The following is a 25,625-nucleotide window of genomic DNA, read 5'->3' on the forward strand; positions in this document are numbered from 1 at the left end:
ATTTAACATTTCAGAGGATGCTTTTGTTTCCTCTGTTTCGGGTTTTTGTCATTTCAGGGGAGAAACAACTTGGAAAAAAAAGAGAAAAAGCAAAATTTTACCTCCAGCTAAACAAAAGCTTCAGAGAGAATCTAGAAAATATGTGGAAATGATTGTTAAATAGAGAAAAATACAGCTTTGAAACTGAAAAGATAAACAGAACCAAAAACATTCCAAGGATAGATGAATCAGGGCTTACTTCCTGGAATGATTTTCCTTTTGCTTCTCAGCACGGCTTCAAAAAGCACTCACTTCTACTTTAAAGCCTGTCCAGGCAGCACTAGACGAACCCCGATCTCCACAAAAATTATTTACAACAAAAGACTGAAAAGGGTTCGCCCAACATGCCTGCATGTTGTTGTGTGCTGGCTACAGTTAGCGTTTAAGAGTCTGTACAAAAATCACAGAGTGTAAACATCAGGAGGACTGAAATGCTTTTTTGGACTTCAGCATGGGAACATTGGCACAGGTGAACTCAAAACCCAAGAAGACGCTCTAGGAAAAAAAATATATACATATATATGCATGTATGTATCCAGCTCCTCATCCACAAAGGAAAAATCTTAGAACATCCAGGAACTGTTTGAACACCCGTCTGTGTCCGGTGACTGAACGGGGATCAGAGCATCCAAAAACAGAAAATAAAGATTCTTCAAATTTAAAATAAATTAAAAAAGGAATGATACCAATAAATCCTAGAGGGACTTCTTATTCAGCAGGACTAAGTAAACAGATTATCTGAAGACAATGGCTTTGAGCAGGGCGGCTGCGCCCCGATGGCTGTAGGAAGTATAATCAGAGTAAAGCAGCAACACGTGGCTGCTCAGCAGCTTCATCAACATTCTACTTCAGAGAGGGACGCGTCATGCTTCCGTCATACTTCGGTGGAGAAGAGAAGGCTCTGGCGTTTGCTGTCAGGAGTTGGTATGCTCTCCAGCTGAAGGAAGTAGAGGAGGACTTGAACCTTTGGGAAAACACAAGAGCATCACAGAAGAGCATGCCAAATGGCACCTTTACAATAATCGCCAACATGGTTCTACCTGAGACATGACCTCAAGAGACCAGCTATCATTCAGTGAGATGGGCTGGGAGCTCGTTGGGGTTTTGCTGTCTTTCTCTGAAGGTCGAAGCAAAGTGGGACCAAAAACAGTGGCGAGATTGTGGAAAGACATCTTGTTTACGCTCTCATTTTCAGCCACCCTTTAAAAACAGAGCAAAAACATGCATGGATTGTAGAGCAAACACTTAAAGGTACAGTGTGTAAGAATATGGTGAAGATTTTACAGTGAGAAAATCTCAAAAGAGTTATTTAGGAAGGAAGGTTGCACTGAAACATATTTCATATCCAACCAGCTGTGGGGATTGTCGGTTTTTCTCCTTTCAAAACAAAGGAAGGAGGGACGTAACTACTGTTTACCATCAGTGAGTGTGAGTTTGCCGTGTCGCCTGCAAGCTAATGCTGCAGCGCTCACATCTGTAATCTGACGATGGCCGGCCAATCGCTTCAGTTGTTTAAAGTGGTTGCAGTAACCACATTTTACCACAGGATGTCAATTTTTACTTCATTTCTACATAATGCACCTTTAACCGTTGCAGAGCAAATATGGTCGAATAAAACTCATTTTATAAAATGACAGTCTTGCTTTTATCTACATAAGTGCTTTAAATATCACCATTAATAGCTTATTAATGTAGATTTACTATTCACAACTTGACTAGATAAATAACATCTTTATAATATGGTTCTGGCAAACTGTCCGGCGCCTCAGGAGAGGAAGGCAGCAACTCGCTCACACTGTTTACAGTGGGGATGGGGAGCTGCTGACGTCAACTGAGGCTATAGTCGGACGGTGGAAGGAATACTTTGAGGAGCTCCTCAATCCCACCAATGCGCATTCCGAGGAGGAACCAGAGCTGGGAGGCCTGGGGATGGACTGTCCGATCTCGGGGGCAGAAGTTGCTGAGGTAGTCAAACAACTACACAGCGGCGGAGCCCCGGGGGCGGATGAGGTTCGTCCTGGGTATCTTAAGGCTATGGATGTTGTAGGGCTGTCATGGTTGACACGTCTCTACAACATTGCGTGGTCATCGGGGGCAGTTCCTAGGGAGTGGCAGACCGGGGTGGTGGTCCCCATCTTTAAGAAGGGTGACCTGAGGGTGTGTTCCAACTATAGGGGGATCACACTCCTCAGCCTCCCTGGAAAGGTCTACTCCAAGGTACTGGAGAGGAGGGTCCGATCGATAGTTGAATCTCAGATAGAGGAGGAGCAATGTGGTTTTCGTCCTGGCCGTGGAACTGTGGACCAGCTCTATACCCTTGCAAGGGTGATGGAGGGGGCATGGGAGTTTGCCCAACCAATCCACATGTGCTTTGTGGATTTGGAGAAGGCTTATGACCGTGTCCCCAGGGGCACCCTGTGGGGGACGCTCCAGGAGTATGGGGTGGGTGGCTTTCTGTTAAGGGCCATTCAGTCCCTTTACCAGAGGAGCGTGAGTTTGGTCCGCATAGCCGGTAGTAAGTCGGACCTGCTCCCAGTGAGGGTTGGACTCCGCCAGGGCTGCCCTTTGTCACCGGTTCTGTTCATCACTTTTATGGACAGAATTTCTAGACGCAGCCGTGGTGTGGAGTGTGTCGAGTTTGGTGGCAGGAGAATCTCGTCTCTGCTTTTTGCGGATGATGTGGTCCTCCTAGCTTCATCCAGCTCTGACCTTCAGCTCTTGCTGGGTAGGTTCGCGGCCGAATGTGAAGCGGCTGGGATGAGGATCAGCACCTCCAAATCTGAGACCATGGTTCTCGACCGGAAAAGGGTGGCTTGCCACCTCCGGGTCGGGGGAGAGGTCCTACCTCAAGTGGAGGAGTTTAAGTATCTCGGGGTCTTGTTCACGAGTGAGGGTAGGAGGGATCGGGAGATCGACAGGCGGATTGGTTCGGCATCTGCAGTGATGCGGACGCTGACCCGATCTGTCGTGGGGAAGAGGGAGCTGAGCCAGAAAGCCAGGCTCTCGATTTACCGGTCGATCTAGTCCCAATCCTCACCTATGGTCATGAGCTTTGGGTAATGACCGAAAGAACGAGATCGCGGATACAAGCGGCCGAAATGAGTTTCCTCCGTAGGGTGGCCGGGCTCAGCCTTAGAGATAGGGTGAGGAGCTCGGACATTCGGGAGGGACTCGGAATAGAACCGCTGCTCCTCCGGATCGAAAGGAGCCAGTTGAGGTGGTTTGGGCATCTGGTCAGGATGCCTCCTGGACGCCTCCCTGGGGAGGTGTTTCGGGCATGTCCTGCCGGCAGAAGGCCCCCGGGTCGACCCAGGACACGTTGGAGAAGTTACATCTCCAATCTGGTCCGGGAACGCCTTGGGGTCCTGCCGGAGGAGCTGGTGGACAAGGCCGGGGAGAGGACGGCCTGGAGCTCCCTAGTTGGGATGCTGCCCCCGCGACCCGGACCCGGATAAGCGGAGGAAGACGAGACGAGACGAGATAATATGGTTCATATAAATTACGATAATAGACAGTGTTGGGCAAGTTACTTCAAAACTGTAATGCATTATTTATTACTTGTTACCCTCATTTTCATGTAACTGATTACATTACAATATTACTGATTTTAAAATGTAAGGCATTACACTACTTTTGCATTGTTTTCACCAAAACAATTTCAATATGAATCAGGTCATGTGATGCTCAGTGAACTCATGACACATGCATAGGAAGGTGATGTGGAGTCTGAGCTAGGATTGCTGTTTAAAACAGTCAGATATAATAACAGTGCTTTAAAATGATTGTTTATTAAATAAAAGCAACAACAATCTGTACTCTCAGCACGCTGCCATCTTATATTAACTCAGCAGGATGTGAGGTGGTGGGGGCTCCAAGCCTATTTTGCCTTGATACGGCCCTGGATGTGGGACTGACTTCTGGGGTGATCTGATTCTATCACATGTATAAATATTAAATGCTTATATATTATTGCTTTTCACTGGTAAAAATGTGTGTTGGGGATAAATCTACCTACTTTTTTTCTTTTCAAGCACTTTGTTTTGTTTTCTTGGTTTTATGTGAATAATTTCCAGCCCTTTCTCTCTCTAACCTTTCTGCATGTTGCATGTTTTCTCCGTCTTCCAGAAAAACTGTTTCCTAGATTTCCTACTTTCTAACTAATCAGTCAACGGGATCTACCGAACGCAAAAAAAAAAAAGCTTAATATGCGCTGCGCTCCAGCAGCAATGAGTAGAAATCACCGGGCGAGGGCACAGATTATGAACTCAGCTGAGGCAAAGCACGTCAGAAAAGTACAGAGAATATGGGCTGATATGAACGATCGCAAGTGAATTATTTTGTTTTGGTGGAGCGATTTTATGAACATAACAGCGGCTGCGCAGGACGCAGCTGGAGTATTTGAGCCATTAACGCTGTGTCCTCTCTGCTCATAGAATGCCCGCAAAGCGGAGTTCATAAATGACGTCATATATGTGGATACTGGATCTTTATTTTGGGCTTCCCGCAATTTTAATTTTTAAGAAACCCACATCTTGATTCTGGATTTAAAAATGTGTTGTAATTACTGCGCTATTGACAATTGTACCGAGTAAATATTACCATTTTCTTTCCCTGTAATGCCTTACATTACCACATTACAGCAAAAAGCAATGCATTACAGTAATTAATTACTTTTGTACTGCGTTACTCCCAACACTGATAATAGACATTTACAGTGAGGCCTTATAGGCTCTGAATGTGGTGGGGCTGTGTTGGCTGAAGCGGCTCTGCAATATCGCGTGGACATCCTGGGCAGTTACAGTGGACTGGCAGACCGGGGTGGTGGTGCCCCCATTTAAAAAGGGGGACCGCAGGGTGTGTTCCAACAATGTGGTTTTCGTCCTGGCCGTGGAAAACTGGATCAGCTATATACCCTCAGGGGAATCCTGGAGGGTGCGTGGGAGTTCGCACAAACAATCTACATGTGTTTTGTGGATTTTAAGAAGGTGTTCCACCGCATCCCTTGGGGGGGGGGGGGGGGGGGGGGGGGCTTGTACTCTGGGAGAATGGGGTACCAGGCCCTCTGATACAGGCTGTTAGGTCCCTGTATGACCGGTGTCAGAGCTTGGTCCGGGTTCTCACTGGAGCGGTTTCTGGCCGAGTGTGAAGCAGCTGGGATGAGAATCAGTTCCTCCAAATCCGAGACAATGGTCTTCAGTTGGAAAAGGGTTGAATGTCTTCTCCGGGTAAGGGAAGAGGTCCTGCCCCAAGAGGTGGAGTTTAAGTATCTCGGGGTCTTGTTCACGAGTGAGGGAAGGATGGAGCGTGAAATTGATAGGCAGATTGGTTTTGCGTCTTGTAGTGTTAGTGGTCCTTTTTCATCTACAATTTGACCTCTTCAGTATCCGGACGGCTGCAGATGAAAAATGACCATTTCTGGACGCTGCGGTCTGCAGTGATGTGGGCGTTGTACCAATGTGTTGTGGTGAAGAGAGAGCTGAGCTGGAAGGCGAAGGTCTTGCTTTACTGGTTGATCTACGTTCCTACCCTCACCTATGGTCACGAGCTTTGGGGTAGGGACCGAAAGAACGAAACGCTGAGGGTGTCTAGGCTCTCCCTTAGAGATGGAGTCAGAAGCTTGGCTATCAGGGAGGGGCTTGGAGTAGACTTGCTGCTCTTCCACAGTGAGAGAGGAGCCAGTTGAGGTGGTTCGGGAATCTGCTTAGGATGCCTTTTGGACGCCTCCCTGGTGAGGTCTTCCAGCCCCCATGACTCAGCTCCAGATAGGCAAATGAAACTGAATGGGTGAATAGATGGTATTTACAGTGTTTTTACCTTTTCAGGTGGTCTAGCAGGAAGAGGAACGTCACCAGATTTGGCTCTGGCAGCGACAGCAGCAGGTTGAGCATGCAGCTCTCTTTAGCCACACTATCAGACAGAGCTGCAAAACAAACGCAGCAGTGAGAACAAACAGTCCACGCGCAGCTACAACAATGCAACACTCACCAATGCCTCCAGCAAAGTTTGGATACAACTCATCGGTGAAGAGAGGCTCGGGCAGCTCGCGGAAATACAGCTTGAGCGTTCCAGCGATGGCGTTAACGTCCATTTCCCTCATCATGACAGAAACGTCCTTATTGTCTGCAGGACGCATCAGCGTCGACATCAGCTTGAACGCTTTTGTACATTCGTTCTGTGCATAACTGACACGTTTTGGCTATCGACTCTCGCCGTCATCAGAGCTCGCTGGTGTTGGTGACGTCCACAGCAGAAGACGATGTCGCCCTCTGCTGCCGGCGTCCTCCTTGCGGATGACTCCAGCATCTCTGTTCGTGGTTTTGCATCCACGTCTCCTTATTTCTATCGCTTCTATAGCCATTGAATTTTTGTTGTTCTGTGTTTATGACCCGTGTGCTCCATTAAATGATTTGCAATTCAACACATGATCACGTAAAGGAAGTGACGCCACCAACACCGGCGAGCTCTGAGGATGGCTAGAGTCGCTAGCCAAAACATGTCAGCTTCAAGGTAAACAACAATTTTTTTTACTGCACTGCGTAAAAAAACAAAGTAATGGATCAGCTTTAACTGTTTAACTAAGGTATGAGCCAGACGTTAAGTCGGGGACAGAAACTCTACCCACTTGAGTCAAACGAGGCCTTCAGGGCCTGGATGTCGGTGGCGACACCGGAGACTCTGTAGATCCCCACTTCCTCCATTCCTCGCCGCTCGATCTCCTCCACACACTGGCGGACAATCAGCGGGACTTTGGAGCGTTCCCGTCTGACGACGGCACAAAGAAGCAAGACTTTAACAGATAGTACTCATCACCAGTTTCTAGCTGTGATAACAGATTAGGATTATGTCAGATTTAACGGGATTAAAACACTGAGCCCAAATCTACGACTCACTTAGTGACCGTGTTGATTTTCACTCCGAACACGCCCGACTGTTTTCTCGAAGGCATTCGCTTCAAGCTGAACTCCCTGCTGGTGAACTTCACGGACAGTTTCACTTCAATCTGAAACAGAGGACAGGATTAGAGGACCACAGGGCAGCATTCATGCTTCATGTCGTCCTTCTGAAGGACATCTGTTCATCAGTTACCAGTACGATGTCACCGATCACCGTTGCAGCAGCATCAGAGCTGGTGAAAACACACTTACCCCGTTCATGGAGATGACCGTCCTCTGCCAATCTTTACTCTGCAACGTCTGAGGATCCAACTAAAGAGAAGAAACGTACCATTTTATCATTCCGTTGAGTATTCACGCCGTAAGACGGAGGTTAACCTATAACAGACTCTGACGTCATCCTGAACAGTAATCAGTGGTCAGGTGTGAGGAACGCAACAGCATCACGTCCTCGTCACTAAGCCCCGCGCCGGTGCAGCATGGCAGATGTTCGCTCACCAAAGAAATCTTCCAATCTCATCCCGATAATCCTTTGCTCAGAGAAAATCTGTTTACTTACATAATAGTTGTTTTATGAAAAAAATAAAACAAAACGATCACAGGCACTTGTCTCCAAATCTCAACGGGGATCGGGTTCGTGAGAAAGTAAATGAAGAGTGGACTCCCGACCCAGAAATGAAAACCCAGCAGCTGCACGGAGGAGCTCTCCTCCTGCCCCTTTACCTTTGGTCTGAGCAGACTGCTGCGAACTCGGCCCCACAGACGGGCCCCCGTGCTGGGGCCCTTCTTTACAGACGTGTCCCCGTCTTCTTCTAGTCCCATGTTGGCCCCATCCACGCTCTCCTCCTCCTTTGGATCATTCTCACTCATTCTCTCTGGCATCGCTCTTCTTCTTTCAGCGGCCTTGCTGCTCCTCCAACGCCAGTTTCTAAAGCGCTCCTCTGATGAAACAACAGACCTGGGATCTCCGAAGATGATGCGCCCTCTGATCACATCTCGATCAGCTTCGCTGAGTCTTCACACAACTTCCTGTGACTCCAGATTCTCTCGATCCAGTAGGAGTTAGAACAGAACAAAGCCACACAGCCACTAGCTGTCGTGTTGCTCTGCTTCCTAGATGGATTGGTGGGATTTACTCCTGGAGAATCTCCTCCTGCCCTCCTTCTTAACGTGCTCACGCCTGCTGCTGCGGGGAGCGTCGGCAGTGGCATCTCAGGTGGACCAGCAGGATCCTCTTATACCAAGCAGGTATTAGCACTGCTGACCTTTGACACTGGAACACGTGCCACACCTCCATCGACTCTCTTAGAGTCGGGCTATAAATATAACAGAGTTCCTCAACGATCTCCTTATTTATTTATAGAAAATTATTTTATTTATATATTTTTTAATTTGTTACAGATCATTTTTTATTACATTTCTGGTTGGTTTTAATTCGTTTAATAATAATTAAAACTAAATGAGGCTAGATGAAAATATAAAAACAGGGTTTTATTTTGCATTTGTGTAGATTTATTTAATTGTCCTTTTTGAAACCTCTTATTATATTCCTTCTAATTGCACATTTTTAGAAATAGCATATTTATAAACCACTAAAATATATATTTTTTACCTAAAAAAGGCATAAATCAGATAAAAAGGTGATTATTGACTGTAAAGTTGTAGGTGTCGCGTTGCTGAATTAACATAAGGCTGCATGGTGGCGCAGTGGTTAGCACTGTTGCCTCGCAGCACGAAGGTTGCAGGTTCGAAACTCAGCTGCGGCCTTTCTGCGTGGAGTTGAGTGTTCTCCCCATGCATGCGTGGGTTTCCTCCGGGTACTCCGGTTTCCCCCGCAGACCACAACATGCCCTATAGGTTATAAATTGTAAGTCGCTTTGGATAAAAGCATCTGCCAAATAAATAAACATAAACATAAGGTAATAATAAAGTGTCACTTTAAATTAATAATAAGAATGTTGGTTTAACTTAACATCTTCGTGTTTTTATGAATTTCTAAGGTTGTAGATTATGTTTTGTAGAGTTTAGTTCAACAGAAACGTTGGATAAATGAAACGGTTGACCCATCTGAGGCAGGATCACTAGTTACAGATGCGGGAAATGAAAGAAAAACCCACAACAGTCACAGAGCTCGAGTCTAACAAAGGTAACAACAGAGCTGTGAAATGCAACCGATGCCTTTCCACCGTGATTCAGTGGAATTATTTATAAAAAATAACGTCATGGAGCAGGCCTGGACAAAAATAGTAAAGGGTCTGTATTTGTGTAGCTACAACCCCCCAAGGCACTTTACAACACAATCATTCACACACACACACACACACACACACACACACACACACACACACACACACACACACACACACACACACACACACACACACACACACACACACACACACACTCACACACACACACACACACACACACACAAGGTCTAATCCACCACCTGTCACAACTTCATCAGGAGGTCAAGCGCGAGTGACCCGTCGGCCACCTCGTGGCTCGCTTCTTCTGCAGCAGTAAAAGGCCCTCGCAGTCAGGGTTAGGCTAACAAATGGAGACAGAACACCGGCGTGGAGCAAATGAGACCAACCAGGAAGTGTTTCTTCTCTGCCTCGTGTTATAAAAGACCACTACGGTGTGTATGAGTTCAGTAGGTCGCCAACAAGACCAGACCAGAGCTACCTGTGGCGCTGAAGCACCTGCTGGTCACAGCGGAGTTATTAATAAGTTTTAATTCAGTAGTTTAACAAAATCCTTCATTCTGAGCTGCACAGAAGCAAGAGATTTACATCCCTCATGGAACGTCAGGACTTTATTTACGACATGCTTTTTTCCCTAGTGTAACGCTACTGAGTTTTACCATCTGCAACAGGTTGGGCTTTTCTTAATGTCCTCATTGTAGATGAGTAAAGGTCCAACTTTACCTTTAGTTGTCCTTTAGCCACGATCTTGTCGGAGGTCTCTCCTTCCTCTCTGCTCTGCTTGGTCTTTGTGCAGCACTTGTCGTAGCACAGCAGCCTGAGAGTCTGAGAGCCCTCCAGCTCAATCTCAAATTCCTGCCATGGAAACGGAGCGCAGCCGTGTCAGTTCATCACACCCGTCCTCTTTATTTAAACCGCTCTGGTTCAGTTTGAGTGCATTAGAGGGACCCGCTCTTTAAAGGCACTGGATCATCTCACCTCGTTCCAGTTGGGCTCTGTGGAGTCTCTGTAAACTCGGGTTTTTGCTTTGTTGACAAAGTAGCCGAAGGAATCCACCTCCAGGGAGCAGTAGAGGTCTGCAGAGACGAGCAGAACTGGTTTGAACCACGGGGTCAGAGTGAAACTGCAGCTCACAGGGATTCACATTAGTCATCTGGTTCAGACATGCTCACGCTGGCTCCTGATCAGATCTGTCTCTGGAACAGAGCTGTCTCTCTGTCCAGCTACCTGAAGATATGAGACCCCCCACCCCCAGACAGAAGCATGGAGGTCTGAGCAGGAGCCTGGGGCATATTTGAGTCAGCTTGTACACGGTGTTCCTGACTAATCCCACTTGTTCCCCTCCAGCTGCCCTCCCAGCTGGCAAGGACTGAGTGAGAGGGAAAGTGACGACTGACACCGAGGAGGATGTGGGATGGTGTGAGATGGCGTCAAATCAAAAACACAAGACATTCAAGCTTACTTAAGCTGTGCTTGAGCCCCGACGCAGAGTGGACGATCACATTCAGGAAGCCGTACAAACCAGAAGATTCGTCATCTGTGCATCAGAGAGGTCCGGTTAAACATTAAACACGAGGCAGGGTGTGTTAGGAGCGAACGGTAACGCAGCACAGAGGAGATCCTACCTTCCTTGTTCATGGTCATTGGAATGGTGTGAACAGTTTGGAGCTTCACGCACGAGTTAGTGAGCATCTGCAGCTCCAGAGAGGTCAAGGAGAAGCTCTTAAAGCCTGGAAGTCACCGTCAGGGACAAAATAACACGTCAGCCTCTGATCTCATAACAACGTATGAACGGCGACAATAAAACTCACACTTCTTCTGCTGCTCACGAATGATCTCCCTCCACTCCGCTCGCTCGTAATCAGAGGAGATCAGAAAGGTGAAACCCTGAAAGACATTCAACAGATTGTTCAGCTGCTTTGCTGTAATTCCACACAGTCAGCAGCAGAGGGCAGCAGAAACATGAAAACGTTCACCACATCATAAACTATTTGCCTAAAGCTCTGATAAATGCTGACTCTCTAAACTCTTAAAGCGTTTTCCAGGCTGGACTCACTTTTCCGTTTCGGTTGGCCACTCTGAAGGCCATGTTAGGAGACATTAGAAGCAGCAGCGATTCCTGCTCAGATAACTTCTTCCTCAGTCGCTCAATCACCTTTTGTCCTTTAGTCGTCCTCTGCAGACAAACAGGTTTAACGCTCATGGACTCAGTGGTTATTCCTGATGCTGGTACAAACAGGCCCTTTCTCACCTTCTCCCTCTGGATCTCGTTCTTGAACTGGGAAATTTTAATCTTCATCGCATCGATCTCCTCATCCTGAACAAGAGGGATGGGAGTGGACTCGCAGTCATCGATGGTCTGGAAGGTCAGGTCAGCCAGCGGGATGTACCACTTACAGTCGTACTGCTGCCCTTTGCTTCAGGGACAAATAAGCATCATTTCTGCGGTTTCCTGTTACGGTAATGTGCACATGTATGTCCTCTCACAGGATGTGTGTCAGCAGCTGCTGGATATTTAAACTGAAGGTAGAACTAAAATCTGTTCTAGGTGTATGAGAGCTGTAGAGGACCTAAGGCCCAGACTCACCCTGCAGCCTGTTTCTTCAGCTTGGTGCAGAGCAGCAGGTCCGTGAAGAGGAAGACGTGACGGAGTTTCCTGGAGCCCTCCACCAGCTCCACCATGAAGCGATCCCTCAGAAGCTGTCGGTTCTACCAAAGACCAACGGAAGTCGCTTTTACCACAGTGGTCTTAAAATGCACCTCTTCTAAAACCATCTCAAGTTCCTTGGAACTTAGGTAACATGTATTTGTTGTGCAATAACTGTGAAACATTCCAGAACAAGCTGAGTTTTTATGGGTTTAGGGGGGTTAACTAGTTTAACTAGGGTCTAGTTGGACTTTTTCTCACAGTGATCTTAATATTTGTTTATTAGTTGTTTTGCTGCTGTGGGTCTGAGGCTGTCGTGCCCAGCTGCACTTCAGCACTAAATCATCCAGCCGAGCTTCAGTCTGATGACATTGACGTTTTTTTCTGCAGGCGTGTGCGTGTAAATTCCTCTACTGGCCTTTGACCTGTGGGCTGAGGTGTTTTACCGTGGCATGGCCCATGTGAGCCTCCACCATCCCACACCAACCACAACCCAAGGAAAACAAGGAAATCACTGCAGCACGGCCTTCCTCTGCAACTCTCCGCACGCTCCAGCTCGGTTCTGGCTTGTTCTGAACACACTGGTGAGGAACTCATGCACGCGCAGTGGTGTCCTTGATTCAAAGAGCCATACCAGGGTTACATCCGCTTATTGTTTCGTGACACAAACACGACCACAAGTCAATACTCCAATGGAAAAATCAGAGACGTCACTGCAGGGAGATGCCACACCAAACACTATGTCCCTGTTGTTCTCTGCACTATAACAAGATGCTGAGGCATGAAAAGGAGGTGAAACAAAAAAAAAACAATGGTTTAAAGGTCAGGATAACTACAGGCAGCAGATTTAGTCGAGGGTCACTCCTATACAACAACGAACCCATATTTTAAACTGGGAGTCAGGACTTGGCTTGTTATCTGTCAATCTCTCTGCGGGATGCCAGACTTTCTAGACAATGTGCTGAAGAATGTTCCCAAGAACTTTCTTTAGTTTTTTTAAATCCTAGCCTGCTGGAAAAACAAGAGGAAGTTCTCAATCAGGTCACCTGGACGTGAGCCAGGAGATGTGTGGCACATGGAAGGCTTCAAAGAGTCAGACCTCACCAGTCAGGAGGCTGGCTGGGCTGTGGAGCTGATGAGGGGCTCTGCAGGTCATTTCTGGGAAGCAGAGATGACACGGCAGTAGGGAAGGATGGGAGTGAACACGGAGGCAACCGGCAGCTTTCCTGGTTTGTGACATGGAGATTACCTCCCCTTTGCCTCCTGTGTTTGCACTGCTTCCACACGAGCTTCCTCTACGCTCCGGTTCGTTCAGAGCAGACAGACTGGAATGAGTCAGCAGCAACCTGACTCACACTGCAGCTTCCAGACACCTTGTGCTCTGAGCATTTTACCATAGCAGCCAGGCAGCGAGGCTACTGTGGGGGCGGACATACTCCTCTGATCCACCATCCTGCTTTTTCTGATTAAATTAAGCATTAGCTGGGTTTGAGTAGACCACAGGTGAGTTTTTGTGCTCTGTTTTCTGAAAATGTTATATCTTAATTTTTCACACTTATTACTGTTTTAATACGGAACACCAAACCAGCGTAGGAGGAAATCCACACCAGGATCAACGTCAGGATCCCTCAGAGTCCCAGTGTGGGGCCAGCAAAGGCTGCTCAAGGGTCCCCAACACGCAGCCAGGGGCCATCACGAACCGCTAAGGCACATGGTGCATTCCAGTGTTCCTTGGAACTCGTTTTTCCGACACGAGTTAGCCAGAAATGACCCAATGAAGTTGGAAATTCGAGCTGCGAGCTCGTAGGTTTCAGAGGACCCCGAGATCCCAAATTTAAAGATGGCTGCGCCCAGTGCTAGCAGGAAGTGGTTATCATCTTTATTTTTTTTTCTCATTTATATGTTCTGTTTTCTTTCTTTTTGCTATCCAACAGCACCGGTGTGTTGTTTATTATTGTTGTTATCAATAGTTACGTTGTTGAAATTTTAGCCGAATGGACCGTAGTTTATGGTTTTTACTTTTCCTGGCGTTTCTAAGTTTACATTTGATTTGTAATGTTTTTCTGGTTATATGTGACAGGGGGTGTGTGTGTGTCACTAATATTTAGATGTGGAGAATACTTCGTTATATAATTATTTTGGTTTTGTCCTCAACAACACTGGTGGCATCCATTTTTTCCGAGTTGGACGCTGAAACGCAAAACAAACCCGTTACATTATTTCCATCCATCCATTTCGGGCCGCTTATCCAGGGTTTGGGTCACAGGGGCAGCAGCCTAAGCAGGGACCCCCAGACTTCCCTCTCTCCAGCCACTTGGACCAGCTCCTCAGGGGGAATCCCACGGCCTTCCCTGACCAGCCGTGATACATAGTCTCTCCAGCGTGTCCTGGGTCTACCTTTAGGCCTTCTCCAGGTTGGACGTGCCCGGAAAACCTCACCAGGGAGGCATCCTGACCAGATGCCCGAGCCACCTCAACTGGCTCCTCTCGATGGGGAGGAGCAGCAGGTCTACTCCGAGCCCCTCCCGGATGACCGAGCTTCTCACCCTATGTCTAAGGTAGAGTCCAGACACTCTGCAGAGAAAACTCATTTCGGTCGCTTGTATCCGTGATCTCGTTCTTTCGGTCACTACCCAAAGCTCGTGACCATAGGTGAGGGTTGGAACACTGATCAACCGTTAAATTGAGAGCTTCGCCTTCTGTACAACAGATCGGTACAACGCCCGCATCACTGCAGACGCAGCACCAATCAATCTATCGATCTTACGCTCTGTCATTTCCTGCTCGGAAATTCCGAGTTCCTAGGACAACTGGAAAGCACGAACAGCAGAGCCAGGTGACCCCCACCTCCACCCCCTGACATGAAGGATGATGGGTAAAATAAATAAACACACACAAGCCATTATAAAGGTTTAAAGTAATTTGTTGTGCGCTAACCATTAGAAATAGGGGATGTTTCTCAATGTTAAGGAACCTTGCCTTGATATCGTGGTCCTTCCCTGGTTGCCTAGGAGAACCGCCAAGGCGTGTTCCAATGCTCATGTTCTACCGAGGCGTGTGTTCTCCGTTTGTTAGCCGTTTAGCTAACTGAGCAAGGATACACGGGAGGTGTCTTCTTGTAGCAAAGCCTTGGTCAAAAATTACCCAGAATACACTGCAGTATTTTCAAAAGGATGGCGGATCAGAAGCCGGCAGCTACTTCAGGGGAAATGTCAAGTTTAAATGCAAGTCAACTCATTGTAGCTGATATCTAAAAAATATTTTTTAGATCCAAAGCAGTTATCTATGGTTGGTTAGTTGCTTAGTAGTTGCAGCTTCAGTGGTTAGCGGGTACTAACTCATTTACATATTTAATTTAACCAACATATACACAATTTAATTAGTAGATGGCTCATTATGTATGTATATTAAAACTTATACATATAAAATATAACGTTATCTCCCGTGTCACGTGAATGACCTCCACAGGAGCCACGGTCATGTGAGGCAGGTCTGTTCCACTCAACCGTTTTCTTTGACCAAGGAAGGACAGTGTCCTCATAAGCAAGGCACCTGACCTTGGTAGGTCAGGCGCCATGACCCAGGGAGGACCCTGGTGGTCTGTGTGGAGGAGCCAGCTCACCCTCGCTGTCTGTGTCCACTCGACTCAAAGCTTCCAGCAGTTTCAGGCAAAGAGGTCAAGTTACGGCTAAACTAGATGAGTAGCTAACCTTTTCATGTACAGTCATTTCAATCTTTAGCTCGTTTAATTCACTGAGAAAGACTCTCATTAAAGCTCTCATTCACTCGTTATTTCAGTAAATCTGTAGTGGTCTCTAGTGTAAATGAGTGCTCTGTGAGTTGATCTCTGTTGGGAAAGAAAGCTCTGGTGCTCCTGTTTCAGGAAGCAGAAGTCAGCCAGAGGGGAGGGGGACAGAACGCTACAGGATCTGGACTCTTATTTTCTGATATTCAGACATCTCTCCTCTGATTGGATATGTAATGGAATGAAGTGACTGTTTTCCACCTAAAAGTCATTCCCCCCTCTCCTCAGCAAGAACTAATCTGCATGAGATATTCCCTCAAGGTCTCATGCATTTGCTTCTGAACTGTTTTCCTTTCCAGTCCAAGAGAAGAAAGAAGAACTCTTTCTATTTTTAATTAAGCTAATCAAACAAAGTGTTAGTCAATAATAAGATGTTGACCAATCTGTGAAATGGCAATGTTATGATTAGTAAGTTTTAATGAGTAATATGACTTTAATCTAGCTGCACTAAACATCCTGATCCACGTAATGTAAACACACGACACATTGCTTTTACTCATCCAGTTGGAACTTTCCTTTCTGAAGCGTGGCATAGTCTCTGTGGTGTTTATAAATCTGCCAACTTTGATTCGACCAGAAATCAAAACATCCAGATTAATAAAACTAGTCCCCATGCCATCTTAAGCCAGTTCACCGCATTCTAAGAGAAGTACCGGACCGGCCACCCGGACTTCCTTATAAAGAACCAACAAGCTGGATAAAATCTGTTGCACGTTACCAACCAAGCAACGGTTCCTTTCAGAATAAAAGCTGAACTCACTGACCCCCCGGGTCCATCTGACGCTGTCAACCGAACCAACTGTCTCTTTTTACCTGGAGACAATCCAAAGACTAGCCTGTCGTGCTGCTGACGCTGTTTCACCGGCTCCGGTAGCGAAAGGGGGGTCTGAGGACCTGGCAGTCTGGATCTGTAAGGAGGTCTCATCCTGAAGGGTATGTGTGGAGCGACAAAATGGCGTCTTATGTGTTTATGAAACTCCGATCATAGCTTAAGAGCAAAGCATCACTTCACACTCAGACTTGCTTCTCCGGATACGAGAGTTCTGATGACAACATCACTCACACACACACACCACTCATCTCACGTCTCATTCCCACCAAGATCCATTCATCACTTAGAGTTTAGAGTTAGTCTTGTTTAAAATTGTTCAGAAATAAATCTTCTTAAATGTTTTAAAGGTGACACTCTCTTCTCTTGTCTCTCAGTTAATACAAAGTGTTACACAATCCCTGCAATAAAAAGTTCCAATCTTCTGGTTAAAAGTACCCAAAGATCCATAAGATTGATTTCACTATGTAATCTCATGTCTTATAGTTCATTAAATAGATGTAAATTAAATCCTTACAGCTAACAGCATCATGTTGATGTTTTATCTCCACAAATAACTCAAGTCTGGAGGAGTTCTGCTATGTGGCAGAGTTGCGGATCATATTTTAAAAATAACAGGTAAAAATGGTTTCTCAGTGAACTTTAAGAAGCAACATTTTTCTTTACTCAACACAGACGTAACCCTCACTGAGCACACTTCCGTAGGTTCTCTACACCGACCTCTCCTTTCTTGACCGTCATGGACTGCCTGCGGGGGGTGATCTCCTCATTAATACTGGACAGAAAGTTCTGGGAGATCCGCAGGGCGTCCTGCAGCAGCGGGAAGTCCGGATGACTGGAGGGTGTGTGTTTCAACAGGTCCTACCACAGGAAAAAAAAATACAGATGTGGTTTAGAAATGTTTTGGATACTGAGAGGGAGGAACTCCAGATAACAAACCTACATGGAGAACGAGCATGCTGCGTGTCACTCTGTCCACGGGCCTGTAGAGGAGCGCTGTGGAGGAGGAACAGTCAGCTCAGCCTGCTGCTTACAGAAATCCTGATTAATGTGGGGCCACTACTCACTCTCCAGAGAATTTTTAGCAGATTGGTCTTTGCAGTCCTTTGTGCTTTTCACAATGAGATTCTGGATGGGAGATAACAGCAAACAGAGCGAAGAGGTCAACAAAATCTCAGCATCTTCTTGGTGATTAGAGCATCAGCCTCACTGACTGCAGCGCTTTACGCTGCGAGGATAAAAAAAATTGCCCTGTCACCACTGGTCTCAGGCAGCAGCACACATCAAGCCCTCGCCTGCTGGAGATCAGCTGCGTGCAGCGTGACTACATACCTCAGATATCTCTGCAAACTGAGCGTTTGCCTGGCAGCACTTGTCTGCCGTTTCCACGGCAACCTTATAGTTATCCACAAAGGCCCGGTACACCCCGAGCTGGCTGGCCTACAAAGGCACAGGGAGAGCACAGATTAGAGACATTTCAGGTATTTGTGACAAGGTAAGACTTCCCACCTGTCAGACTGCTAAACAGATAGATAAATAAATAAACAAATAAATCCCTGTCATGCAGGTATTGACCTTCAACACCCAACAACAAACCCTGACGTAACTAATTCACCAGCCAGCCTCCTAGTGAGCAGTCCGTGCTCCTTTGCCATCTGTTATGCGGTGAAGCGGGGCTTTTATCTGGCCAGGAGACGACTCCAGGCAGTCTGCTCAGATGTACGCTCCAAAATCCCCTCAGCGTTTAAATTAGAGCCAGAAAACACCACCTTTCACTCCACAAGCACCCCTCTTTAAACAATCATTAAAGATTAAGGAACGGCGTTCAAAGAGTGATATAACTAGCTTTTGAAAGTTACTGAAACACTGAATGGTGGTTTGTCTGATGAAGAACCAACAGGCTCTTCTCGGTTGATCTTTTCCAGACTTACATCAGCTGATAAAACTACTCTTGTCTTTCGTCTTAAACAAAATGACTGATCCTAGCTTGTCTGAGTCACTGTGCTCCACTGCTCTCCTGCATCCTTGTTTGTGCTCTTGTCGTTGTCCCCATCATGTCTTTGTTAAGTCATAGAAAGTATCAGAACGAGTTTGGGTACTTGGGCTCAGACAGTGTCCTGACATGTTTTTGACTTGATTTAATCACCGGCTCTACTTCTCGAGGATCACCTTCCTGCAGGTGTTGCATATTTCCTGCTCCAGCGTAATTTTTATGACAGATGGAACAGCAGCATGACTTTGCTGAAGCTGAGAGGTATGGCGCGGTATGGGGGCCAAAATTAAGACTACGCCCAGCAGCAGGAGGCTAGATAAATTCCGAAGCAAACTACTGATCTGATTAATGATAAGCTGGCGCCGGTAACTGAGAGGCTGGCGCTACTTACTGAGTAATAGCACCTTTACCGGCGTTACTAATAGATACGCTAGGGACTAGCAGCCCTCGGCTGGTCATTGACTGGTTCACACACTCCCTCTGCTGTCTATTAGCACGGATAGGCTAACGTTAGCATGGATAGGCTGGCGTTAGCATCGGAGAGGCTAGCCATTAGCGTGCCTAGGCATGCCACTAGCTGGATTTCCTACGCCCTTGATGGACGTTAAGCATGGCTAGGCTTGCATTAGCATAGGAGAGACTAGCCATTAGCATGTCTCGGAGAGTCACTAGTCAGCTAGTGGCCAGCCTAGGCACGCTAATGGCTAGCCTCTCCGATGCTAATGTCAGCCTATCCATGCTAATGGTCCATCAAGGGGGTAGGAAATCCAGCTAGTGGCCAGCCTAGGCACGCTAATGGCTAGCCTCTCCAATGCTAACACCAGCCCGTCCAGGCTAACGCTAGCCTATCCATGCTAATAGACAGCAGAGGGAGTGTGTGAACCAGTCAATGACCAGCCGAGGGCTGCTAGTCCCTGTCGTATCTATTAGTAACGCCGGTAAAGGTGCTATTTCTAAGCAGCGCCAGCCTCTCAGTTACCGGCGCCAGCTTATCATTAATCAGGTCGGTAGTTTGCTTCGGAATTTACATAGCCTGCTGGGCAGTAGTCTTAATTTTGGCCCCCATACCGCGCCATAGAGAGGAACACTACAAACCAGTTTCTGGAAGAGGTCACCAACGCACTGCTGGTGACTCCAGTCCTGGACTCGGGGCAGCAGAGCCTCATAGAAGTCTTTGTGGATCTCGTGAAGCTCAGGCACCTTGAAGAAGATGGTCTCGATCTGCTGGAAGGTCAACATGGGCTGGGACGTGGTGGCCGCGGCTTTCAAAGGCTTCATGGGCTGGAGAAGAGAACCAGTTAGTTGTGGAGGAAGTGCTTTGATGACCAATCACCTCTGATTTCTTTGTCATGTTAACATTTTAAGGTTTGTGCACGAGTAATGAATAAACATACAAAAATTACTGATAGTTGTGTGTATAAAGTCTGCTCAGTGGGGCCAAGGTTATTACTGCGGTTTCCAAAGTGTGGTGCGTGCTAGCCCCGTTAGCGTCGTTAGTCACTTACTATCAGCAGGGCCTCCAGCTGGCTGAGGTAAGTTTCCTCACTGGCCAGAATTCCCGACAGAACCCACTTCCTCATCTCCAGTCCCTTCTCCTGGTCCAGCTCCACCTTACACAAACAAGGAAGAGCAGAAAACACATGAATAGACTGAGAAGCGCTCATCTCTGGACTCGGACATTGTGGGAGTTTTACATTCCAAGGGGCCTCCACCAGAGACTCCTGGGAGATTAAACAAGACAAATGTCTTCTAGTTCAGGAGTTTTTGGTTCAAACTGGTCAAAGACATCAGTCATTTTGCTGGAACGATCATATCAGAGAAAGAAAAGTCTCTGTGGAGCCCCAAAGCTTCTCCGCCACACCCTCCACTATGATTTAGGCTTTAAAATCACATCAGAGGATAAGAAAACCACAGATGGGGGGGGGGGGGGGGTCCTCTTTTTAACATCTGTTTGGCCACAGTGTGTTTGCTGAGTTCTTGTTTTTGTCAGTGACGCCCTGCTCGTCACATCTGGGAGTTGTGTGAGCGTTTTATTGCTGCCCCGTCGGTGCCTCCATGAACGCCCTCTCAAAGGGCGCCTACTTCAGCACGCAACGTTCTAGAAAGCTCAACAAATGAACCAAAAATGTATTCATTATTTTAAATTAAGTCTGAAATTAGAATAAAGCATTTATGGAAATGCAGACATTTTTACAGTGCATCGCTTCGGCTCATTAGCGTTTAGCTAAAGTTTCAACTCTTTTTTTTTTAAATCCAAAACCTTCAAACACTACTTTATAAATAAAGCACCTGTAAGAGCTTTAGGTTAACAACTAAATAATCATATAAAGTTTTTGTTGAGTTTACTCATAAATATCACTTCACAGACTGCACTTTAGCCCTGTTTTACTGGAATGTGAAGTTCTGCCAGACCAGTTAGACAACTTTTATTAAAGAAAATATTGTAAAAGTACACTGTTTTGAATAAACACATAATTAATATTAAAGAGATAATGTGTAGTTTTTACCATTAAAAGTGTGGTGCACTCATTTATTCAATACATTTGGGGTTCTCTAGTGTAATCAATGCCTTTTGAGTGATTAAACAAAAGTTATGATGCTCCTGTTTTGAGATGCTGATGTTTCCTGGTGCAGAGGTGGGCTGAAAACAGCAAGACTGCTCATTATTATTAATGATATGCACACACCTCGCTTCTGACTGGCAAACAGAACGAGCTCAGCCATGTTGCAAAGTCACTATCAACAAGACACTTTGCTCTCTCTCCTCGCTGCAAAAAAAAAAAGCCTCCTTGTGGGCGGGCGTGAGCCAAAATGGGTGAGTCCATGGATGCTAATTCACAGTGTGACATCACAGTGTGAGGATTTTCAAAATCCCAGCATTTCACCAACCATTTAAAATCAGAAGCTAATGATAGGTCGGTGTAGGAGACTATTTTCATGTTCAGCCTGCATGAAAATTTAGTGACTGATTATAATCAGAACTAATCATTAAAAAGAGTTTTTTAATCAACCACATCGTTAAACTTAAATATCCACCAAAATGTTGTTGAATATGAATCAAATCAATTTCCCTCTGGGATTAATAAAGTATTTTTGAATTGAATTGAATTGAAATGATGCCCAGTGGTTAAAAATATTGGTGGTTTTGTAACATAACCATAAAAATTGGGTCTAAAGTAGATGGGAGCGGGTTTAAGGCCTAATGTCAATACTCACACTTGCACCCTTCATTTGTGCGTTCCTGGCCAGGGGTGCGAGTGCGTAGGGTGTCCCGATTCTCAAGTGCGGAAGTTGACCACACCCCCATTGCGCCCTAAATCTGCACTTCACCCAAGTTCCCAGCGATGCGGACCTCGGGCAAGGGTATTACCCCGTCATTGCTGCGGGAAAAATGGCTCAAGCTACTTTTCTGAAAATATGTATTTTCTAATGAAATTAGTTCATTTTAGGATGATTTGTTGGTGCTCTAAAACTTTTAGACAAAGCAGCAATAAATGTAAATTTATTTCAAATAACTGTTTGGCAGTTTGTTTAAAAGTTGTTAATAAAGGTTTTTGAAAAAAGTATCACAGAGACCCGCATCCCGGCATGCGTTGCGATCGATGACTCAACACTTCCTGCCTCAATTCAGCAATTATTTGCACACTTGTGTACTACACACTCGAAGCCTTACTGCACACTTTCTCCAAGTGCACTTTGCTGAAGATCGCAGGGCGCAGTGCAAGTGCTGAGTTTGGGCCCAAGTCTCTGGGTGACGCCATTTTATACACCATTCCTACTATTGCAGCCTGTGAGGACAAAATGCACTTACTGATTTGTAACAAACAGTTACAAAATGTTCAACATTTATAATGTTGTTTTACACATTTACCTCTTCACTCATTGCCAGTGATGAAAGGGCGTCTGATGTGATGTCATTTTGCTGGAGGTTACGCTCCCAGGGACTTTTGACCCTAATGGCCATCCGTTGGTAAGGCCTTACGCGACACAAAAGTACCACTTGCTTGCAATGATTTAGGTATGTACTGCCCCCTATCGCCAGGGAAACTACACAACAGCACTTTAATGTATAGGCTGTAAATATGCCTTAATTTTAGCAGTAACGTGCTGATTCTCAGATTCTTTATGAGAAATGCAAAGTCAGAAACTAGAAGATCTTAGTTTGGGGACAGAATTGGATCTACAGTCAGTTTAAAATTTTAAATTAACCAACTAAAATGACCTAAAATAAAAAGCTGTTAGAAAGGGCTCCACATACTTGGGTGTAAACTAAACTCAGCAGAGCGTTTTCAGCACAGGAGGAGGAACCGTGTGGAACGGAGCGTGGAGAGAAGGCAGGAAGGACAATGCAGTAGCAGAAAGGAGAGGACAGCAGCATCGCTTTAGCTGACAGACATGGTTAAGCGTGCCACATCGGTTGGTCACAGCAACTTTACCGACAGTGTGGACTCCAGCGAACAGGAGGACTGGGTGTCTCGGCTGTTCCGGTTCCTGGACCGGAGCCGCCGAGAAGAGGAAGGAGATCCGGTGAAGGACAGAGACTCGTGGCGAGGCTGCTGCTCCTCAGAGGGCTCCAGGTCATAGCTGTAAGACGGAGGGTTCTCGATGTAGGGAGCTTCTGTCAGAAACAAAGCACAATAGTCACATGGTGAGCTGATGAACTGCTGGGTCATGTCACAGAGAGGAATTCTGGGAAACCAAACTGAAGCCGTTACTCCATCACCGTCAGTAGAGAACAGTCTAAAACACATTTGAGGTTCTTATTTGATTGCTGAAGTTTATATGTGTTTGTTTTGAAAGTCGTGATTTAGTTTGAAGGGCTTAAAGAGAAAAGACAAGGCCCCAGAAATACTAAAAGCTTCAGAATGAAATCGACTCTCACCACGGTTCAGACTGTAGATTTCAGCTAAACTCACCTTCTGACAATTTAACAAGATCTGTTTCCACTCAGAGCTTGACTTGTTGTGACTGACTCAGCTGCAACCAGCTCAGGTTTTACCCCAGTATCTGTGAAAGCCACCAAGTTAAAGCCTTTAAGGTTGATTAGCTGAAATGTTTACGTGTCTGACAGGAACTTTTGTCCAAAGCCACTTACAAATGAGAATGCAACAATGCAGTTACTACTCAGGCTAACAATAAACTACTTAGGAAGAAGAACACGGGTCAGGCTCTGCCAGAAGTCACAATGTAGAAACAGGAGTGCACACAGAAGGAAGTGCATGAATAATAACTGGAAACACTTGGAACACATCCAGGAGAGTTTAATTATGACATTGTTGGATTTTTAATGTTGATTATAGAAGCTGATATCATGTAAACCTGACACAGATAATGAATAGATCCAACATTTATCAGTAAATAGTTTTATTACCTCAAACTACTGTGTTACGTTAGGCCTGCTGCCACGACGGGCGACTCACATCTGTAGTGAACAGATCCAAGTTTCCTGACTAAGAAACAAAATAAACTCAAATCACCTTTAATTTGGGTCAGATATGAAAAGACAGGAAGTAAATGACCATCTAGGCTTATTGTGGTTGTTTTCTGTCAAGAAGGTTTAGACGCAACACTCCGTTTTTAAACATGTGCATTAAACCGTCTCCAATCAGAATCCACCTAGACTAAAACTTCTTTATTTAAAGGGAACATATGCTAATCTCACCTTTTGTGCTGCCATATGGGTCTCTATTGCCTCTACAAACACTCCACGTGCTAAATAAATCCATCCATCAAGTTATGTTAACAAGTCCTGTTTGTGATGTCACAAACAGGGAAAGTAGAATTGAGTCGCCTCTCACATTCAGGACAGCTGCTGCTGGAGGAGCAGCGGCTCTACACCGAGCCCCTTCAGGATATCAAAGCTTTTCAGCTGAATCGGGGAGGGGGGAGGGGGGGGGGCGTGGCCAGCTCCAGCTTGTTTTCTTAAAGTGACAGAGCCCTGAAACGACTCGCTCTGGAAGGCACTGAAACTGTCAAGATTAAGGCCTAGTCCACACGTAGCCGGGTTTTTTTTTTAAACGAATATCCGCCCCTCCAAAAAGTTGCATCCACACCACCTCGTTTTTAAAAAAAACTCTGTCCACACGTACCCGGATAAATACGTTGTTAAGGACATGCCAGACCTGTAGGCGGCAGTACTTCCCCCGTTCTTAACCTCGTCCTTCGTCTGTGGTCTTCCGCAAGGAGCAGTAATTCCGCTTACGGAAACAAACAAGCAAAAAGCGCTTGGACAATTGATAAAGCGAGCGCAGCTCTGAGGCATCCATGCTGTCGGCTAGTGTAAACACAGGTCGCACACGTGATGTCAGCATTTTTTTGTCGCGGAAAGTGACGTTGCGGACCTTAAAACTCCGGTTTTGTCTGTCCACACGCAGACACCCAAAACGGCGAAAACGCAGATCTTCACTTTGGCCGGAGTTTTTAAAAAGATCCGTTTTCGTGGGAAAAAACTCAGTTTTCGTGTGGATGACAGGCCAAAACGTAGAAAAATATCTACGTTTTGGCAGATCCCCCGCTACATGTGGACAGGGCCTAAGGCAGCAGAGATCAAAAAGTTTTCAGTTGTTTTTTAAAAAGCTCAGCTGCATCCATAGATCTCAAACTAAAACACAGAAAGTTAAAGCTGGTATAAACATCAACCAAAGACTGAACATGACCATTTAAGGTAAAGCCACAGTAACATTTACCCCAATCAAGAGTTGTAAGTTTTTCTGGAACAAAAACAAGGATTTTAGTCAATTCTTTACTTGGTTGGAGGAAACCAATAGCCATCCTACTCCTCACACTGTCTAAGACATTCAGTTTAGTGACCTCAAAAAGCTTTAAAGAGATATATAGCTGAATGTCATCTGCATAGCTGTGATATGGAACATCTTTGAAATGACTCAAAATGTGCTGAAGAGGGAGCATGTCAATCAGAAATGGTAAGAACTCTAAAACAGAACCCTGAGGTACACCATAACAAAGATGACATGAACAGGAGCTGTGATTTGAAGCAGCCACACTAACTGAAAGATCAGAGAGAAAAGAAGAGAACCACTGCTCTAACTCTGTGGTCTGACTGACTCAATGATGCAGCAGGAAGTGGTTGCATGTCTACCAACAGAAGTGTAGATGTTTTAAGGTGATAATTAATGCTGAGCGGTGAGATGCGTTCATGTTAAGTTATTTCTGAACATCAGAAGCATTGTGACCATGAATCCACTTTATGAG

At 45.9% G+C, this 25,625-nt stretch overlaps 1 protein-coding gene across 2 annotated transcripts in view; it reads right to left on the reverse strand.

Moving 5' to 3' along the window:
* Positions 1-288: 288 nt before the first annotated feature.
* The window catches only part of si:dkey-91m11.5 (PH_BCR_vertebrate and RhoGAP_Bcr domain-containing protein), a 42,595-nt gene continuing 17,258 nt past the window's right edge, over positions 289-25,625 (reverse strand). Inside the window, exons 2-23 of one of the 2 annotated variants that reach the window (XM_015971872.3) lie at positions 22,850-23,028; positions 19,919-20,023; positions 19,509-19,694; positions 17,753-17,860; positions 17,488-17,548; positions 17,364-17,416; positions 17,141-17,281; positions 11,727-11,848; positions 11,391-11,556; positions 11,196-11,315; positions 10,951-11,026; positions 10,765-10,869; positions 10,602-10,676; positions 10,118-10,215; positions 9,863-9,994; positions 7,185-7,244; positions 6,930-7,039; positions 6,662-6,801; positions 6,025-6,159; positions 5,854-5,959; positions 1,080-1,239; positions 289-1,003 (exon numbers count right to left, since the gene is read on the reverse strand). In XM_015971872.3, coding sequence (XP_015827358.1) covers positions 914-1,003; positions 1,080-1,239; positions 5,854-5,959; positions 6,025-6,159; positions 6,662-6,801; positions 6,930-7,039; positions 7,185-7,244; positions 9,863-9,994; positions 10,118-10,215; positions 10,602-10,676; positions 10,765-10,869; positions 10,951-11,026; positions 11,196-11,315; positions 11,391-11,556; positions 11,727-11,848; positions 17,141-17,281; positions 17,364-17,416; positions 17,488-17,548; positions 17,753-17,860; positions 19,509-19,694; positions 19,919-20,023; positions 22,850-23,028 — 2,528 coding nt within the window. In that variant the 3' untranslated portion in view covers positions 289-913. Of the gene's footprint in view, positions 1,004-1,079; positions 1,240-5,853; positions 5,960-6,024; positions 6,160-6,661; positions 6,802-6,929; positions 7,040-7,184; positions 7,245-9,862; positions 9,995-10,117; positions 10,216-10,601; positions 10,677-10,764; positions 10,870-10,950; positions 11,027-11,195; positions 11,316-11,390; positions 11,557-11,726; positions 11,849-17,140; positions 17,282-17,363; positions 17,417-17,487; positions 17,549-17,752; positions 17,861-19,508; positions 19,695-19,918; positions 20,024-22,849; positions 23,032-25,625 lie in introns of both variants that reach the window. The other variant, XM_015971871.3, reaches the window with a different exon arrangement.

This window comes from Nothobranchius furzeri, chromosome 17 (assembly GCF_043380555.1).
Source record: "Nothobranchius furzeri strain GRZ-AD chromosome 17, NfurGRZ-RIMD1, whole genome shotgun sequence".
Taxonomy (NCBI): Eukaryota; Metazoa; Chordata; class Actinopteri; order Cyprinodontiformes; family Nothobranchiidae; genus Nothobranchius; species Nothobranchius furzeri.